General features: G+C 53.6%; 1 protein-coding gene across 1 annotated transcript in view; it reads right to left on the bottom strand.

The window, feature by feature from the left end:
- RAB11FIP3 (RAB11 family interacting protein 3) overlaps nucleotides 1–20,039 on the bottom strand; it is a 74,886-nt gene that overhangs the window by 36,596 nt on the left and 18,251 nt on the right. The window contains exons 3-4 of the mRNA XM_017741234.1: nucleotides 17,008–17,107; nucleotides 622–713 (exon numbers count right to left, since the gene is read on the bottom strand). Coding sequence (XP_017596723.1) covers nucleotides 622–713; nucleotides 17,008–17,107 — 192 coding nt within the window. The remainder of the gene's footprint in view (nucleotides 1–621; nucleotides 714–17,007; nucleotides 17,108–20,039) is intronic.

Below are 20,039 nucleotides of genomic sequence, written 5' to 3'. Positions count from 1 at the left end.
AGTGAAGCCTTCCAAGCCAAGCCCCAAATCCCTGACACAGAGAGCAGCTGGGAACAGCAGGATCACTGCTGCAACATGCTCCTGTGGTCAGGAAAGCAGGGGGAAACCAAGGCATGGAGGCTTTAACTAGAAGAAAACAACCTATATCAGAGAAATATCCCTGATGAAGGCCAAGAATAGAGAGAAAATACAGATTTTTGTCCTCTGCTCTGCCTTTTACTGGCCAAACAGCAGCAAATGTCAACATCCCACTGCTCTGCTGTGCCTCTCAGGTAGGCTCCTGGCTGGTACACCTCAAAACCAAGCTCAGGTTCTCCAGGTTCAGAAACTCCAGCAGGAAGACAAACCCAAGAGCAGCAGGTCCCCCTCCCGTGTCCCCAGAAAGGGGCTCCCTCTCCACCCAGGGCACCATGCTCTGCTCTTTCAGTTTTATCAACACCCATTTTAACTTCAGCAGCACCAAATGCTCGGTGCAGCTTCTCTGGGCCCATCACCCAGAGACTGCGTTTGCCTTTATGTGTTAAACACCCCTGAGCCCTGTCACAGCAAACTCCTCTCCATGCCCAAATCCCGCTCCACGTGCAGCCAACCTCGATGGGAATGAACAGAGCTCGTACTTGCCTCAAACGTGACGAAGTCATCAAACTCATCGGGACAGGCCGGGGCTTCCTCCTCGGGGGTATATCCCATATCATACAGCTGGCTGTCAGGGTCTGCAGGGGCAAACAAACACACACTTGGAATCACCAAGAGGAAAATCTGCACCCTCGAGCCAAGGGTGGCTTTGGGAGACGTGACGGCGGCGGGACAGGACCTTCCGTGAGCACGCACCGGTGCCTCCAGCCTTCAGGAAGGGCCTCTGCTCCCAGGCATCCCACCTCCACCCGGAGTGCAAAGCAACAGCTTTGGCTTCTCCCTGCCACAAATCCTACAAGGCCCCTCGCTGCTCCAATGGGGCCGGCTCCTGGATTCATCCCTACCCCTCCATGCCCTCCATTCCTTTTCCCAGCTTCTTGCCTATCTCCGTTTCCTGCATCCTCTCATTCTTCTCCCAGAAGGCTTTAATCCTGCTGTGGGCAGGGAATGCATGGGACGTGTGTGTGACAGCCAAGTGCCATGGGAACGGCAGGGAAGGCAGGCTGCAGCTCCTCGGCGCCTGCTCCTCCCGCGGCCACATACATCAGGAGCATCCGCGCAGGCCGCCGCAAAAACAGGAGGTTTGCAGCGAGAGATCTTTAAAATAAATTCCTCCTCCTGCCCCAAACCCCCGTCTGCAGCATCGCTCCCGGCCCTTCCAGCGAGGAAGGCAGCGAGAATTCCCCGTGCTCCCTCAAGCAACAGCTAATGCCCGATCCAGCACACGGCCTAGATCCCGGGCTGGAAGCACCAAATCGGGAGCAGTGCTGCAGTCCCAAAATAAACAGCAGGCTCAAGCCCACACGCCTGGAGCTGCCATCGCTGCGGCACCGGGCCTGGCTGCTGCCGAGGAACCAGGCTGGGAGGAGGAGGAGGAAGCGCCTGTCCCTGCTCCCAAGGAAGGCACAAGGATTTGGGGAGGGAGAGGATTCACCTTTCTGTGCCCTTCAGAGCCATCCCAAGCCCCCAAAGGGGTGTATAAGGCACATTTGTCCTGCTGCAGCCACCCAGATGGGATAGTGCCAGCTTTATCCAGAGGGGAAATTGCCTGCAAAGGCACAGGCAAAGCTCCTGCTTTGGGCCCCTCTGCAGGTGTCAAAAAAGGCCATTTTTCATTAAGGAAGCACATCGTGGTCATTTCATACATCTGGTGAAAGGTCAAATTAGGGGCTGGTCAGGGCACTGGGGGTGTTCATTCCAGAGAAGAGAAGGCTCCAGGGACATCTCAGAGCCCCTTGCAGGGCCTAAAGGGGCTCCAGGAGAGCTGCAGAGGGACTGGGGACAAGGCATGGAGGGACAGGACACAGGGAATGGCTTCCCAGTGCCAGAGGGCAGGGCTGGATGGGATATTGGGAAGGAATTGTTCCCAGGGCTCCCTCCCTGGGGAGGCCCTGGCACAGGGTGCCCAGAGCAGCTGTGGCTGCCCCTGGATCCCTGGCAGTGTCCAAGGCCAGGCTGGACGGGGCTTGGAGCATCCTGGGCTAGTGGAAGGTGTCCCTGCCCATGGAATGAGATGAGCTTTATGGTCCCTTCCAACCCAAACCATTCTGAGAATCTGGTGAGCCCCGGGCACAGGGTGCCCAGAGCAGCTGTGGCTGCCCCTGGATCCCTGGCAGTGTCCAAGGCCAGGCTGGACGGGGCTTGGAGCATCCTGGGCTAGTGGAAGGTGTCCCTGCCCATGGAATGAGATGAGCTTTATGGTCCCTTCCAACCCAAACCATTCTGAGAATCTCTGATTAGGGCACAGGATGGAGCAAGGACTTGGGCCTGCAGGAACACCTCCCACCCAAACACCATCCCCAGGGCCTCTCTCAGGTGAGCATTAAATGCAGACACAGGAGATTCTGCAGCCACCAACCCGAGGGGTTCCCTGGGGTGGGAGAAGTTGAACATGAGGGACCAAGAAATGATCCCTCCCCTCTGCTGGGCCTGGGGCTCCCAGGGGTGAGGCTGTGAATCCACCCCAGGAATGACCCAAATTGCTTTTCCAGTGCCAGATCCAACGTTGTGCTCCACAGGGTCAGGGCTGCAGCAGGGGGAAGGTGCTCTAGGGCACAGTTTAGCACTTCAATATCCCACTGCTCTCCCACTACGGCACCAGCAGTGGGGCTGCTTCCAGCTCTCTTCCAGCTGCTGAGCCAGAGCAGGGCCCTGGGATCCACCTGGAATGCTGCTGCCTGGGCACCCTGCTCAGGGCAAGGTCACCTCCTGCTCTGACTGTTGGGGTTGCCACTGAGAGATCTTGGACTTGATGACTCTGGAGGTCTTTTCCAGCCTTAACAGTTCTATAATCTGAAGATGGCAGTGTCCCTCTCCTCAAATGTCCCTCTGTCCCCACCTGCACAGCTCCACCTGTGAGCCTGAGCCTACAACCAGGAGTTTTCCCATTAGTTATCCCTGGTGCTGTTCTGGGATTGGAGCCTCCTGGCTGCCAGCAGGGAGGGGATGGGGACAGGCACCTGCTCACCACACAGCCACGGGAGCACCTCAGGGGGTGCCACCAACAGGAGCCTTTGCCCACATCTGGGGGCAAAACCAAACCCCAACAGTGCTCCTGGAAGGTGATTTGTGTCACACCACCCAGAGGGGACAGGCAGCCACCTCTCCTGCCAGCCAAGCACCCACAGCAGTGGCGAGCTCCAGGCCATCTCCAGTGATCCTGCTGGCACCCCACAGCAGCCCCCGGAACTGCAGAGCATCCCAAAGGCACAGGCTGCTCCCTTCCCTTATTCCCACATCATTTCTTTTCCTCCCCCTCCAAGCAGACACACAAACACTTCCTACTCTTCCATAGACACAGATAAAGATATTTATTCTCCTCATTCCTTCCAGAGGGGTTTGAAAAGGGAGGATTTGCAGGCAAGTGAAAGCTTCCCGTTGGAATGAGGGGTATAAAGCGTGGGCAGAGCACAGGCACAGGCAGCTCCTGCCATCCATCACCTGCCTTCTGCCCAGCTCCTGCCCAAACCAAGGGCTCTGGAGCCTTCCCAGCCCTTTGGGGAATGAACATGATGGGGATGAACAGGATCCTTGTTGCTCCATCTGTGTGCAGAGAGCCCAGCCCAAAGAGGGGGTCTCTGGCTAGGATGGGTTTCTTTTCACAGCAAATTCCAGTGTAAAAATCAAGGAAAGGCCATCTGAGAGGTCACCTGCAGCCTCGTGGTGGCATGGCCAGCAGTAGCCATGCCCAGGAGCCAGCGATCCGTGTTCCCACCTCCCCGAGCTCCACAGAGAGCAAAGACAAACAGCACCACAAACAAAGGTTGACTTTTCTGCTGAATTCATTCCCTCCCCCTCCAAAAAAAGCCATATGGTGCTTTGTGTATAGGGAGAGTTGCCATGGAGAGCCTGCCTGCACGTCTGCCAGCACAATAGCCTGCGTTAAGCTTGCAAATTCCTGTCCAAAAGAGCCAAAAAACCCTGGGAGCCAAAAAATCGGAGACCTTTGGTGTGGAGTGGCACTCCTCATGTGGAGAGCACTGTGCCCAGGTGCAGAGGGAGCCACGTGGTGACAGCTGGAGGGGTTTGCTCTCCCCACACCAGGAACAGAGCCAGGGATGGCTGTGGGCCACCAGCAGCAGCACTGAACAGTCCCAATCCCACAGCACAGGCTGAGCTCAGACCCTCACATTACCTTTGCTCTCCTCCCTGGACAGCAAAGTCAAATCCCAGCTGAGCCCTGCTCTGCTTCATGCCCTTCTCTCTGCCCCTCACACCACAAAGCAGCCTTTCCTTGCTCACACTCAGCCCTGATTTCTCTTTCCTTCCTCCTCACTGAGTCAATGTGGTCACAACACTCAGAGTCACCTCTTCCCAACTCTGCTCAAACCCAAGCTTTAGGCCAGGGCTGGGGGTGGCCTCAGGGACTGCCTTTTGTCCTCCAAGTGTCCATGACCAGCTTCTCCTGCACGTCCAGCTCTATCCATCACTCCTGATGCCAGTCCAGTCACATCCAGAAACATCCAAAAACCTTACAGCTGAAAATCAGGCTCTGAGAGACCCTCCAGGCAGCTTTACTGCCAAAAAAATCACAGAATCATGGAATCATTAAGGTTGGAAAAGCCCTCTGAGGTCATCGAGTCCAACCATTCCCCAGCACTGCCAAGGTCACCACTGACCCCTGTCCCCAAGTGCCACATCCACACGGCTTTAAATCCCTCCAGGGATGGTGACCCCAGCACTGGGCAGCTGTGCCAGTGCCTGACCACCCTTCCCATGAAGGATTTTCCCAAATATCCAACCTAAACTTCTTGAGGCCGTTTCCTCTTGTCCTGTCACTGGAAGCCACCATTTAAAAGCCGTGTGGGTGTGGCACTTGGGGACATGGGTCAGTGGTGGCCTTGGCAGTGCTGGGGAATGCTTGGACTCGATGATCTCAGAGGGCTTTCCCAACCTAAATAATTCCATGGGCTCTCCATGGGGGTGGATGAGACCTCTTCCCATGTCTTGTTGTGCTTCAGAGCTCTCAGGTGTGCTGGCATCACCTGGGCTCTCCCAGGAACCCTCAGGAACAGCAGTTCTGGGATAAAGCTCCTGAAATAGATTCTAAAAACTGCTCCCAGAAGGCAGGATGGCAGTGAAAAGGCACCTTGAGCGAAGGGCTGTGGGTACACCAGTGACACACAGGTCACACAGAGCCAGTTTTATCGGCTGCATATAGGAGTGACCCAGAAAAACAGCCTTTCAGGAGAATTTAAGTCATCTGCCAACACCCGGCACACACTGCTGCAAGGCACAGCGCCTCAAACTCCGAGGGATTCCAACAAGATGCATTATGTGAGCTCACAGACCTGCGTTATTCAGTGTAGGAACAAGGCTGGGAACCTGCCTGGACGGCACAGAGTAAAACAGACCCCAAACATGAGCAGGACGAAAAGTTATGGTTGGCTAAAAGGAGAACGAGTGATATAAAGCCAGCTCCCTTTCTGGGAATGCTGCTGGAAAACAGAGGGGGAAGAGACACACAGCCAAGTGTTTAAAAGTTGCAGGAATTGAGGAGGATCCTGCACAGGGGAAGCCACTGTCCAGTATTTCCAGAGGCAGCTCAGGGTCTTGTGCTTCCACCAAAGCATAAGCACCCATGTGGTGCTATCCCTGTGGGATAAAGCCAGCACCAATCCCACTCACCCACCTTTTCCTTCCCCAGAGTGGCCCAGGAGTACATCTATAACCTGATGCTCCCAGAAAAGAGCAGCTTTCTGCTCTCTGCTTCTCCTGTAGCTCAGCTTTCCCCAGAGATGGGCCAGCAGAGCAGGAGCACTTACTGAAAACTATCATTTCCCAACCCAAAATGCCCCAGGGGACAGAGCAAGTGACAACCCAGGCTCCCAGAGAGGCAGTGGCAGAATTAAGGCTGCTTCCACAACCCTGGCTAATGCCCTTCAGCATTCCCTGAGTATCACTGCTCATGGACTGGGACTCATCCCACATTCCTTTTGATCCCCTTCCTTGGCACAGGCCCTTCCCTGGCACAGGCCCTCCAGCCTGCTTTAGACACACCATCATGACAGGAATTAACACCATGCCATCCAAGCACCTTGGAAGCACAAATCCAGCTGCCTTCCCTTCATCTCAGAGGCCAGGTGAGCATCGCTGCCTCCGCCCCGGAGATGGAGCAGGAGGCCACCACTGACACCCACAATTTGGGCTGAGTTTGAAACATGGGATCTCATTTTTAACTGAGGGGTCTTTTCAGTGTGCGCCAGTCACCAAGACCAGCCCAGATGCCTGTAAGCTTGTGCCAGCCAGGAACAAACTGCTGGAGGTGTGGAAAATGAGGAGCTGGCTGTGGCAACCAGAAAGTGGCTCAGAGTCACTCTGTGATGGAGAGACTGAGCCTCCAAAATAGCACTTGCTGCTGGTGAGGAGACCTCCTGATGTCCTCCAGCTCCTTCACTCCTACTTCCAAATCTCTACACTTCTGGAAACTAAGCTGGATTTTTCAGACAGAGACCACAGAATCATTTAGGTTGGAAAAGTCCTCCAAGATCATTGAGTCCAACCATTAACCCAGCACTGCCAAGGCCACCACTGACCCGTGTCCCTGAACTCCCTGTTCTGTGAAGAGACTGAGGGAGCACCTCTGGAAGGAGCTTGTGGAACTGTGAACCAGCAGAACATCCCAAGTCAGCTTCCAGGAGCACACTCAGTGCTGACACAGCCTTGGGGACACCCACTGGCCACTCTCCTGTCATGGGTTGGAGAACCCTGAGGCAGAAGCTCCTTGAGATGCTCCACACCCGGCCTGCTCCAGGCAGGAGCTCACAGAGGCACCTTTTAGACAAGACTGTCCCACAAGCAAAATAAAATTAAAGAGAACCCTGGCTCAGGAGCTCAAATGGAGCAGAAGCTGTGACACCCCAAATAACCCAGGCAGAAACCAGACTGGGACTGACTGGATGCCACCATCCCATCCTGAAGGCTTCAGCCTTTCAGCTCAAAGCTCCCACATGGAGAAACCAGGATAAGAGTTAAATCCAGTTCAATCCTCCCCAGCTCAGAGCTTCCAACCCCGGGCCTGAGAAATGCTCACAATGTTCTTACCTCCAGGCATGGCTGAATTTCATTATCAGAGCAGTGCCTGTGTGGTCCAGGCACAGCTTCCAGACCCACGAGGATTAAAGGAAACACTTTCAGCACCTACAGCACTTGCACCAACATGCAGGCATTAGTATTTGGCAGTCAGGTCTCAATTGCCATTTCTGCCCTCCACTAGCCACACCAAAAACTGACGACAATGAATGCCAAGCCTCTCTAAAGCTGTCACTGAGCCCTGGGCAGTGGTTTGGATCACAACCACCCACCTGCCTCTGGAAAAGATGTGATGGACAGGAGAGCTGTGAGCCTGGGCAGAGACTACAGACACCCCCTGCTCCAGCCTGGGCTCCAGCCTCAACAACAGAGCTGCAAAATCAGCAATAAAAACTATTTAGAAAGTTATTTATAAAGCCTCCGATTGCAGACTTGCCCTCGAGGTCCTGACCAGAACCCAGCCTGGGTTTAGGGGAAATTGGGGACAGAAAATACGTAAGAGAAGAGGCACTAAACTACACCTTCAGGAAGAATTCTCCCCAAGGTGGTGCTCCACAGTTCTGAGCCATCTCTTGGAAATGATGACTGTGCTGCTCAAACACGTCCTGTGTGACACAGGCAGGGTCGAGCAGCCCCTGTGCCCTCCTGCTGCTGGGCTGCAGTAGAGCAGTTGGGAGTCCCAGTCCTCCAAAATCCCTTAAAAGCTATACAGAGTAACAGGAAAATGCTCCTGAGGGCTCATGTTCGAATCCCCTTCCCTGTTTGTCCCCCTAACTCCAACACTGCCAGAAAATCCCTTGGAAACAGAGCCAAACCATGTCCCACTTGTCACTGAAGGAGAGGGGAGATGCATTCTTTAAAGTGCTTTTGCTCCAACTGGCTTCTGTATAGGAAACATCACCCAAAATAAAACAAAATCATCAAGGGGGGTCCTGTAAAATTGAGTTTTAATCCTTTTTCCAGCTGTTATTTGTGCCTGACCACTCCCCTGCAGGGGAAGGAGCACAGGGAGGAGTTGGACCTTTTCAGTCCAGAGTACGAGGGCTCCGGGAAGGCACCAAGGGGCTGAGAGGTGACAAAATTGCTCAGGTTGGAAAAGACCTCCAAGATCATCGATTCCAAACATGGGAACAGGGTCCAAACAAGCCTTTGCCCAGCTCCTACAGCCTCAGCAGGGATGTTTTTATCAGAAGTTGCCACATCACCTCTGCCGAGCTCTCTATAATTATCAAATATTAATAAAAATTCCCATTGCCTCGTTAGCAGGAGTCCTCCCTATCCTAAGGAGGAATAAACTGCCCAGTGATGTACAGGACTGTAAGAGCTTGGAAAAGAGGATCAACAAAGAGAAAGACATTGAGGGACACATGGAGCAGCCCAGGAGGGGACATGGCCTGGGACGGGGAGAATGGGAGGGAGATGAAGTGAGCGGTGCTCAGTCAGAATGCCAGAGAATTGGGAAAATCGTTTCTTCCCAATGTGGGGATGCCCACTGGTACCGTCCCACCTGCTGCTCACCCACCCAGCTGCTTCACCACCAGCACCAATTTCCCAGGAAATCCACCTCACACGCAGCCTCTCCTGTCCCAGGAAACGCTCTGAAGAAAAAAGCTTTTGCCACATCAACCTGTCAGGGTGACACAGGGGTGCCAGGTCGCTCAGCGAAGTCACCAGCCCCCAGGCTGTGGGAGAGCCGGGCAGGGAGGAGCAGAAGTCCCGGGTGAGTAATTATCCCTTTGTTAATAACTCCAGATTGACTGGATTCCTCAGCAGAAACGAGCTGACAGCTCTGCAGGATGCTGGGCTCCACTTTCCTTCACCCAAGCTGAGGCAGGGATCTCCTGATCCCTGTCCAGGTGCTCCTGCTGAGGAGGAAGGACACATTCCCCCCTTCCCGGGCTGATCCAAGCGTTGACAATCCCTCACTCTGGACTAACAACCAAACCTGAGACAGGACAACAGGCAGGACCGAAACCACCCTCCACACCCACGTGGAGCCACCAGCCCAGCCCAGCCCAGCCCAGCCTCCTCCCACGCGCTCCCCAAACCGCAGACCAGCCCGGCTCCCAAAAGCACTCCCAGCACCAGATGTGGAGGAAAACAGCAGGGCCCAGAAAGGGAATCCTGCAATGGAGAAACAGAGGCAGCAGATGGATGAGGAGAAATGTTATTTAACAGAACCTGCCTCTGTTTTCTCTTTAGTCATCATCTCCATAGAAGAGCGTGTTAAGAACTGCTCCAAAGCTCCAACAAAAACACTGCTCCCTATTTTCATCTTCCTGGGAAAACAAATAGTCCCTGCAGTGGGTTTTATCCTTCTCCCACAGAAAGATTTGCTTTCTTTTGGGCATCAGATTTGTCTTTATCAGGCTGGGTTATGGTCTGTGGGTCAAAAAGCCACCACGGGTTTCCTTCAGTTCAAGACACATGGAAGTCTCTCTGCTCTGTAATTAGCTTTGATTTCCAGCAATGCTTTTCCCTCCCAAGGAATGGTGAACCAACAGCAGTTCTTTGGGGATTTGATCCCAGGTTTAATCCCAGCTTTGAACCAGAATTCCCTCAGACTGAGGGTGTGCTTTGGACCTGTTACGCTCCACGATGGCAACTGGACACAGCCAGATTTCTCAGGCATATGCTCCAAAGAAGGAATCCACAAAGGGGGAAGAGACTCCTAAAGAAGGAATTCTCAGAGGGGCAGAGATTCCCATGCCAATCTCCCGTTCCCTGGCCCCCAGGGCCGCAGAGCCATCACAGCAGTTTTCCAGCAGCACGTTTGAGCGATTCCTCGCTGTTCTCGTCCCGGAGCTGCCTACGGACACAGCTTTCCCAACACTTCTGCGCCTCTCCCGAAAGTAGGTCAATGCAGTGTGTCATCTGCCAGGCTGCTTTTGGGAAGCACAGCTCCCTCTCAGCCATGGAGCACCCGGAGCAGAGCAGCCTCTCCCCCCGTGTCACCCTTCACCCAGCTGCCACATTGATAAATTCACCACAAACAAGTGTTGAAGTGAATCAAAAGAGAAATGCAAGCTAAAAAAAACTGCTCTGCTGAGCCAGAAGTGCCCATCAGCATCCAAGTCCTTGCCCTGGTGTGTTATTATTAAATCGAGTCCATTAGTGGTTGGATTCAATGATTCTAAAGGATTTTTCCAACCTGAATGATCCTATGTCTGTATGACAGCAGAAATAGGGACTTCAAAGAGCTCGAGAACAATGTGATCTGTGGTTCTGCTCCCAGCTGCTCCACAGCTCCTCTCTCCCAGCTTCCAAGGGGAACACAAACCCCTGCTCATCGAAGCCTCCCTGCTCACACTGCCATGGGGAAGAGGTCTGCAGCCAGGATTTGCTGGCGAGAAAGTTCTCCACACACCCAGGAGCATTTTGGGACTAAAAGAGGGACTTTTCTTCACCAAGAACACTGGGGCTGGAGGAAAGGAGCATCCACCTCAATACCCTGCCCTGGGGCTGTATCCTGTGTCCTGCTCTTCCCTGGAGCAGCCTCCAGCTGGGCTGGATTCACACCTGCTTTGTTCTCCTGCTGTCTGCACCTCCATGCAGAGGATCAGCCCCTCACAGAAGGGTCTCTGTGCCCTGGACACACCCAACGCTCCTGGCAGGAGAGGGATGGACAGAGATCCCCCGGTCCTTGTGACCACAGAGCACCCCCAAAGCAGCTCAGCTCCATCCCACACGCTCCTAATTCCCCATTCCCTGCGAGCACAGAATTACACAGACTCAACAGAATCCCAGAATCATTGAGTCTGGAAAGAGCTCTGAGACCATCGAGTCCAACCTGTGCCCCATCCCCACCTTGTCACCCAGCCCAGAGCACTGAGTGCCACATCCAGGCTTTCCTTGGACACCTCCAGGGATGGGCACTCCACCACCCATGTGGGCAGCCCCTTCCAAAGCCTGACCACCCTTCCCATGGAGAAATTCTTCCTGATGCCCAACCTAAACCTCCCCTGGCCCAGCCTGAGGCCGTTCCCTCTCCTCCTGGCCCTGTTCCCTGGCAGCAGAGCCCAACCCCCCCGGCTTCCCCCTCCTGTCAGGGACTTGTGCAGAGCCACAAGGTCCCCCCTGAGCCTCCTTTTCCCCAGGCTGAACAACCCCACCAAAGCCCTCACACATATTTATGGGCAGGCCCTATTTCAAGGGGAAAAATCCAAATTCATTCCAAGAAAGTCTCGGCTGCTCCTGTCACTGGCTGAAGGGGGCACAGACAAGCACGTGGACCCCAAACTTGCCAAGCACAATCCCGGTGCTGCAAACATCCTCCTGCAGCACAGGGATGAGCAGAACTCTGAGCTCCAAAGAACAGCACAGGGATTATATTTTTTTCAAGTAACCATATAAATTTTACAGAGATATTTAAATCTCCACTCCTTTCAAGGGCAGAATTAACACTCATCCTCCTAAAGTCCTTATCCCCACCAGCAGTATGGATAGCACATCCATATGGATCTGCCAGAGCAGAGCAAGATGCGAAGGCAAAAAAAAAAATGCAGAAGACATAATGAGAGCAATTTGGGTTTTATTCTTGCTCGTGAATCAATCTTGATTTCCCATTCACGGCAGCCCCCGTTCCCTGCACGCCAGCTGTACACAAAGAGGCATCTGTCCTACCTTCAGCCATCAAAGGAGCTGTGTCCCTGGGGATGCTGGTTTAGCCAGGGCTAGGAACAGGCAGCAGCAGCAGTAAGGTCTCTGCTGCAGCAGTGCTGCACGAATCCAGGGATCAGCAGATCCGAGGGGAACGTAGGAAGTGCTCAAACCGGTGCCAGATACTCACCGAGTTTAGTCAAACGTGCACACGAGCTCTGCTTCCATCTGCTGAGCCTTGGGCAAGGCTTTCCTTTTAAAAAGCAAACGCCTGGAATATTCGCTTGGGCCTGGCCACCCCCAGTGAGAGCGTGTGCTCAGGTGTCAGCAGTGCCCCGTTGCAAACACGCCACACTCCCAGCACCCAGGTGGGGAGAGAGCACCGAGGATGCACACAGACAGCCCCAGAAAGAACTACGGATTGGGAGCGGAAGGGAATGCAAGCTTTGGCTTCTGGAATTATCCCTGGGCAAGGGAAGCTTGCCTCTTGCGTAGCAAAAGCCATCTGCAATGCAGATCCTACAGAAGGGGGGAAAAGCCTCCACACAAAGCAAACAGGGGGTTCCATTACCGGATATCCAACACCTGGGAATGCCCCACGGAGCCAGCGGGATCCCGGCCACCAGGGCAGCCAGCCTGGCTTTCCCGGGCCACCACGCGCTGTCCAGGGGTGGCTCCGAGGGGCACCGAGTGGCTCCCGGGCACAGTGGGCTCAGAGGTGGCATCTGAGCACTGTCAGATCCAGAGGCACCTCCGAGAGCCGGATCAGTGGGAGCAGGGAATGTGGAGCACAGCCTGCACATGGGATAACTCCTCGGATCCGTTTTTGGGAGCTGATGTGCAGTTCCCTCTTGGCTCTAAGCCCTGAAGGTACAACACTCACATCCTTCATTCGGAGAAGGCCTGGATGTGTGCTTTCCTCTCAGGAAATTCCCAGCTGGCACTCAGCTGCCAGGAGCTCACCAACCTTTCCAGACACGGCTGCAGAAACCATGGATCCTCCCAGGGATGCTCCCACGATCCGAGAGCTGCAGCCCCACAAAGGCTCATCCCGATGGCAATTCCTGCTACTGCCAGTTCCAGCCAGGAACGGCGGGGTGCTCCCACAGAGGCTCCAGGCAGAGCCACAGCCTGACTCCCCAGCCCTGTATTTGCTATTCAGCTTCCTGCCCTGCCTGCTCCGGCTTCCCAGCTCCAAGCTTTTCCCTCCAGCTGCACTTTGGAAGTGCCTCTGGGGAGCTGAAAGTGCTCCTCTTGCTCCAAGCCTCTCATTCAGCCCCTGGAGTATCTTTCCTTTGGCACAGTGGGTTCCTGATCCAGCTGCTCCAAAGCTTTGCTCGGTCATCCCTGCAAAAAGGAACTCTCTTAGAGCTTCCAGGTTTGGGTGTTGGCTCTCGAGCTGGATTTTCCATCTTCCCAAATCCAAAGGGCTTTCAGTTGAAGCATTTAAAAAAATAAATAATAATAAAAAAAGAGATGTGATTATTTCCATCCTCCCCTGAGCTCCTGGACATATCCAGCCCTCAGTGGATGCGCTGTCTGTTCTCAGTGCACAGCAGCCCCTTTGTTCAGGGATCAGAAGCCAAGGCAGAAGGGGTGGACGAGGCTGGGAGCTCCAGGAATGCACCTTTCCCTGGCTGGCACAGAGATCCCTCAAGCTGCCTGACAGCACCAGCAACGCCCCTGTGTGCAGGGACCCCTCCCAGAGCCCCTTCCCAGTGGGCTGCTCTCTGGAGCACAGATGTTACAGAAGTTTCAGCTCCAAGGATACGTGTGAATGACACAACCTGCTCCTTATCCTTGTGAGCTACACTGTGAGCAGAGAGATGCTCGGTTTGTCCTGCTGAGTGCTGAGAGACCCTTGCAGAAAAACCAGGTGCCTGAAGAGCTTCAAAGGTTTTTAATACCTTGACAGGGGAAGGAATCTGCTCGTGAGCACAGGCCTGGTTGTGTGCCTGCATCCAGCTGTGGCTGATCCAGCCCATCCCTCGTGTTTGCCATCAAACTCCCTCTCCAGCTGTTCCTGCATCCAGGACACAGAGGAGCAGAGCTGCTCCTTGGTCCAGGCACCTCAGCTTGTGATGACAGATCCCATCTCACTGCCCCACCCCAGGTCAGCTCCTTGCCACACAAACAGGCTCCTTACTCCCAGGCTGAGTTTTCCAAGGGGCTGGCATGCCATCCCTGCTGCCTGTTTCTCCCTGAGGAGATCCTCCCTGAGCTGGAGCTCCTCAATATGATGACTGCAGCAGCCACACTGGCTCCCTCCCTGTTTCTTTTCCCTTGGATCTCACTGATGGTAGCCAGATGTGCCAGGTTTTCCTCTGGCTGAGAATTCTCCAGGCCTCAAAAACCACCTTATCTGCCTTTTTAAAGCATCATACTCTCCTTCATTCCTGCCTTCCCTCTATTATCAGTTTCTCAAGTTTTACAATCCAAGGCCGTAAAATTCCACTTTTCAGAGTTATTTATCCCCCTGACATGCTGCCAGTGTTGGATCCACATTTCCCCTCTACTTTGCAGACTGGCCAGGCACTCACTCAGGCACTGTTCACACAGATTTTAAAAGCAGGCAAGCCACACCTCGTGGAGTAGGGAAGGACAAGGGGATCCCAGAGCCACAAGCAGGAAGGGCTGGGACACAGCAGGGAGCTGAACCTGTCCCAGCAGCATCTCTGTCCCCAGGCCTGAGAACAGAGCCCAGCCACACGCTCACCACTCCCACAGCAGGGAAACCCTCGGGAAGCACTCCTTGGCCATCCACACTGCAGGCACAAATATATCCATGAGAACCTCGCTGTCCCATCCAGCCCTCACTCTGGGGAGGGCAGAAGGCAGCCACAAGTGGCTAAAACCTCTCCTTAAAGCCTCAAATCCAAATGCCTTTGCTCTGCCCCCTCCCAGTCAGCATTACGTGGCCAGACAGAGACCACAGCAGCAGAGATCAGAGCTGGCCCATGGCAGTGGAGAGGCGCCACTGGGGCTTTGTGTGAGTGCTTCAGTGGTCCTTGCTCCGCACTGGAGCCAGAGCAAGCAGCAGGAGCCCTGGATCAGCCTCTCCTCAGGTGCTGGGACATGCCTCAGGCTGCTGGCACAGGGATGGGACAGGGAGCTGAGCATCCTCCCAGGATGCAAAGGCCAAGTGGACACGAAAGCAGTTGTGAGAAATGCAGCTGACAGAGCAAATTTGGCTGGGCTTGTAACTGCACCTTCAGCTTGCCAGGCTCAGGTCAAATCCCAACTGCTCTCCTGAGGGAATTCTCCAGAGAGAGGAGAGTGAGAGGAGAGTGGAACATCCTCAGAAATAAACCCTGCATTAACACGGACACCAAAAGGTCCAAGCTGACATCAGCTCTCACCTCCATGACTGACCCAAGAATTACAGAGCTCCAAGAAATCCAGCAGAGCATTCCCTGGGTAAAAATAGGCCCAGCTAATTAACAAACCTTGTTAAAAGGGACACCCAGCAGCAGCGTGACCTCTGCTTTGCTCACAAAGGGATGATCAATATTGACTGTCTCAGAGCAGCAGCAGATCCTTAAGATCACTTCAACGTGAGCAATGCTCAGCTGGGAGACTCAAAGAACCTCCTCTGTTCCCTGCCCTGGGCTTCTTTCAGAACCATTGAGTGCCATGTGTTGTCAGAGAGCTCAGCCCTTCCTAACCACTGCAATAAACACATATCAATCTCCTTCAAATTTAATAAACAGAGACCCTAAAAGCTTTGCCTGGATCTGCTTTTCCCCTTCAATTAATAGAACACAACACCAAAGTGATGAATTATTGAGGAGAAACACGAGCCTGGGCTTTCACAACCACTCGACTCCGATGGCAATTTATTACAAATTAATAGTGTGCTGCAGCTCCTCCTGCTTCCTGGGAGCTGGGAATTGCTCAGGCTACACCAGGAAACTTGGGAGCTGCCACGGAACACAACAGTCCTGAGCACAAATAATCCTGGAGTGGTTTGGGTGGGAAGGGAGCTCAAAGCTCATCCCATTCCAACCCCAACACTTTCCACTGGCCCAGGTGGCCCAAAGCCCCATCCAGCCTGGCCTTGGACACTGCCAGGGATCCAGGCGCAGCCACAGCTTCTCTGGGCACTCTCACAGTAAATAAATAAATAAAGTGGGGGTGGAATTGAGGAGAAGGAGGAGGGATGGACAACGGACAGAAAAACAGGAGAAAATCATGCTTTGAGGGGTTTGTACTCCTGGAACAGCACAGTTTGTATGGGAATGATGGTTCCTTCCCATCCTTGCAGCACACCCCACGTGCAGGGCTGGCAGCAGGGGCACACTGAGCAGGGCTGAAATCCTAGATAAGCATCTCTGAGCAGAGCTGACTATTGTGCAAGGATGATAATTCACATTTGCACATCCAGAACTCCAGCTGCTCAGCAGGGAGCTTCTCGGGTTTCTCACACCCTGCCCAGAACAACATGCCTGGCCCAAAATGACCCTCAGACACTCTGAGAGAAATCCCAAACTGAAAAACACCTTTTCTGCAGCAAAGGGCTTCAATGCCAACCAGCCAGAAAGATACTTCACATTTCACCAAGCTATTGCTCTGGAAGCACTTTCAAGAAGCCTTCAGGAGGATTGGCATTGGCCTGTTTGAAGATCACCCTGACTCCAGTCAGGGAGTTCAAAGCTCTGGTTTAATGTGCTTCTTGCTAAAAACCATCTGAGCACATTGATCCACCAAAGAGTTGGAGTGAAGGTATAAATGCATTGGTAAATTCATCAATAAATTAGTAAATGCATGATAATTCCCATTCCAGGGGAAGGTCTCCCTTCCCATGGCAGGGGGTGGAATGAGATGAGTGTTAAGGCCCCTTCCAACCCAACCCATTCCATGATTCCATGCTCAGTGCCAGTGTTTGGAAGATGCCACAGCCAGCAGCACACAGACACCTGCAGCAGCACGGCAGCTACTCCATCAGAGCAACAGCCCCCAAAACCCCAGGTGAGGGCAGACACCGAACCAGAAGGGACTTCCCAGCCATGTTTTTTTTGTAGGAACCTTCCTGATAAACACCAAAACACAGAACCACCACCACGACTGCTGTACCACCTTTTTCAACCCTCATTCAATGCCCCCAACCTCTCCTGCTCCACCCAACACAGAACTCGCACAAAGCCAAACCCGGCTGCTTTTCCCCAAGCAGCTTCTCAGCTCAGCTGTGCTGCTCAGTTTGTCCTGTTCCCATCCTCACTCACAGCACAGCAGGAAACTCACCTCCATTTTTGATGGCTCTGATCCCCCGATGGAAATCTTCGAAGCTGATAACTCCCAACCCACTGGGATCCAGGTATTTTGTTAGGTCCTTTACCTGCAACCAAGAAAAGCAGTGTTACCTACGGAATCCTTGCAGGAAACAGCATCTTCCAGCACAGAAACACCTTGTAACCAACTTTTTCCTCTTTCTCAGAAAGATTTGAGCAAGTAACAGTGAATTTCTTGAGCTGACCCCAAACTGTGGCTGTTCTCCTTGAAGGGAACACAAGTAACCAGTACAAAGGGGTTAATTAGGACTTGGTTGGTGTTGAAACTATTGCTCAGCTTTGAAGCAGCATTTCAGGCAGTATCTCCTGTAATGTGGGCCTGCTCTGCCAGGGATTTGTTTGTTTTTATGGGTTTTAAAGAGGTCCTGTCTTAATTGGGAAACTCAGTAATAGGCTGCCTTGTAGGAGGGCCCAATTAAGGGGATTCGGTGATAATGAACTGCTCCCTGTTACAAATTTAGGCCGTATAATTGAAACGTTTTCCCAATTAGACAATGCCTGAGGGGGAGGGAATCACATCAGTTGGCCAGGGTTGGGATGGGGGTGCTGGAGCAGCACACATGGAGCAAGGGGCACTCCAAGACCTGCTGAGGATGGTCTGGGATCTTCAAAGAGAACAGGCAAAGGGCAAAACCCCAGGGCCCAAAGTGTCTCAAAAAGGCGCATTTGGTCCCTTCCTCCCAGGCTGCCATGAGCAGAAAATCCTTTACAGCAGATGCTTCTCAACCTCAGACAACCAGACATTTATCCCTCGTTTGAAGAGCTTTTGAGGCACCTTTGCCTATTTTTGAACCACATCCTTCAGCTGAGGAACAATTCCAGGAGGGAGCGGGTGAGGTGAGAGAGGAATTGCATGGTGAGCTCCATATTCCAAAGCCGCCCACAGTGCTGCCCTCACCCTGCCACACACATCCCCCTCCTCCTCCTCCTCCTCCTCCTGATGCACAGGAGGGAGTCTCCAGGGCTGCATTTGTGCAGCTCTCATGAGCACAACCTTTTGACTCACTGGGGTTTTGGTTTGTTCTTGGAGAAGGAGCTGGTGAATCACCAAACCGCTCCTTCCAGAGAAGGAAACCTCAGGTATCGAAGGAGACTCAGTCCCCAGCCCAGCCGTGGAGCTCAGAGCTGCCCTGCTCACCCTGAGGCAGAGAACAGAGGCAAAAAGAACTTTTGAGTTCTTTTTGGTTTTCTCAAAGCCAGGTGTGTGTTTCTACAGGGAAATCACACCTACAGCACGCTCAGAGCTGTTCTCACCCATGTGTCCATGTGCTTTGGTCATCCCACATCCCCATAGGAGCAGCAAGAATTCCACTGGCATGGAGGAACCCACAGGGCTGAGACCATAAAACCATGGAATCACAGAATATCCTGAGCTGGAAGGGACCCACAAGGATCACGAGTCCAGCTCCTGGCCCTGCACAGACACCCCGACAATCCCACCCTGTGCCTCAGAGTGGTGTCCTGGAGCTCTGGCAGCCTCGGGGCCGTGCCCATTCCCTGGGGAGCCTGGGCAGTGCCCAGCAGCCTCTGGGGAAGAACCTTTCCCTGATCTCCAGCCTGACCCTGCCCTGGCCCAGCTCCAGCTGTTCCCTGGGTCCTGCCACTGAATTCCAGGCTGTGCCTCTGTGGGACTGCCATGAGAGGAAACCCAAGTCCCCCATGGCACAGCCTTGCCCACCTGCCAGCTGCCTCCCGCTCAAGCTGGACATCAGGAGGAATTTCTCCATGGAAAGGGTGCTCAGGCTTTGGAAGGGGCTGCCCAGGGAGGTTTGGAGTCCCCATCCCTACAGGTGTCCAAGGAAAGCCTGGATGTGGCACTCAGTGCTCTGGGCTGGTGACAAGGTGGGGATGGGGCACAGGTTGGACTCGATGATCTCAGAGCTCTTTTCCAAGCTAACCTGAAGTTCTATGAATGGGAGAAGACAACACAAGCACCTTCTCCAGTTTTCTGGAGCACTTTTTTGGCAGCCAGACCTCCTAAACTCACATGGCACTCATCATCTTGGGTGAGTCAGGTTTCTTGTACATTAAACAAAGGTATTTTAGACTAATAAAAACAACTCGTAGGAATGTGTCGGTTCCAGTTAACGCATTTGGCAGCTGCCTGGAGTTCAAAAGCTGTCACTTAATTTGTTATCTGTGTACAGAGATAACAGGAAGGCAAGTGACATTTAATCAGACTTGATAAGCCTATAAGGGATTAGCATGACATACTCTAAATTACAGTTCCCATAGTTTTCAGCTTCTCAGGACCAAGAGGGCTTCAGCCCCTCGTGCCAATGCCACAGCAGGGCACCTCACCCACGCCAGTGCTCGGGCAGGACAGACAGTGCAGCCAGGGAAGTGTTTGCTTTATGCAAAACAGCCACTTATGTATTTAAATTGGGCTGGGGGCAGGGGGAAATGGTTCTGAAAACTTCCCAACCTGGACATTATGGAGGCAAACAACAAAAGCTACACGCTGAAGAAGCTTGAGCCCGTGGCAGTGTCTGTGCTGATCCAAACCTGCCTGGATTTGCTGTCCAGGCTTAAAAGCACCATTAACAGTTGAGACACCCCCACAAGGCTGAGGGTGAGTGGCTGCTGAAGAATCCCCAACACAGAAAACAAGGATATTTGCTGTGCCTTCCTGGTCCCCACAGCCCATGGACTCCTCCTCTCACCAGCATCACCCAGCAATGGAGCTGGAGCCCCTCTGCTCTGGAGCCAGGCTGGGAGAGCTGGGGGTGCTCACCTGGAGAGGAGAAGGCTCCAGGGACACCTCAGAGCCCCTTGCTCTGAGGCCCCTTGCCTAAAGAGGCTCCAGGAGAGCTGGAGAGGGACTGGGGACAAGGGATGGAGGGACAGGACACAGGGAATGGCTTCCCACTGCCAGAGGGCAGGGCTGGATGGGATATTGGGAAGGAATTGTTCCCTGGGAGGGTGGGCAGGCCCTGGCACAGGGTGCCCAGAGCAGCTGGGGCTGGCCCTGGGTGCCTGGCAGTG

Source organism: Corvus brachyrhynchos, unplaced genomic scaffold (genome assembly GCF_000691975.1).
Source record: "Corvus brachyrhynchos isolate BGI_N302 unplaced genomic scaffold, ASM69197v1 scaffold58, whole genome shotgun sequence".
NCBI lineage: Eukaryota > Metazoa > Chordata > Aves > Passeriformes > Corvidae > Corvus > Corvus brachyrhynchos.
The sequence above is the reverse complement of the archived record's forward strand: the minus strand, read 5'-3'. Positions and strand labels throughout refer to the sequence as shown.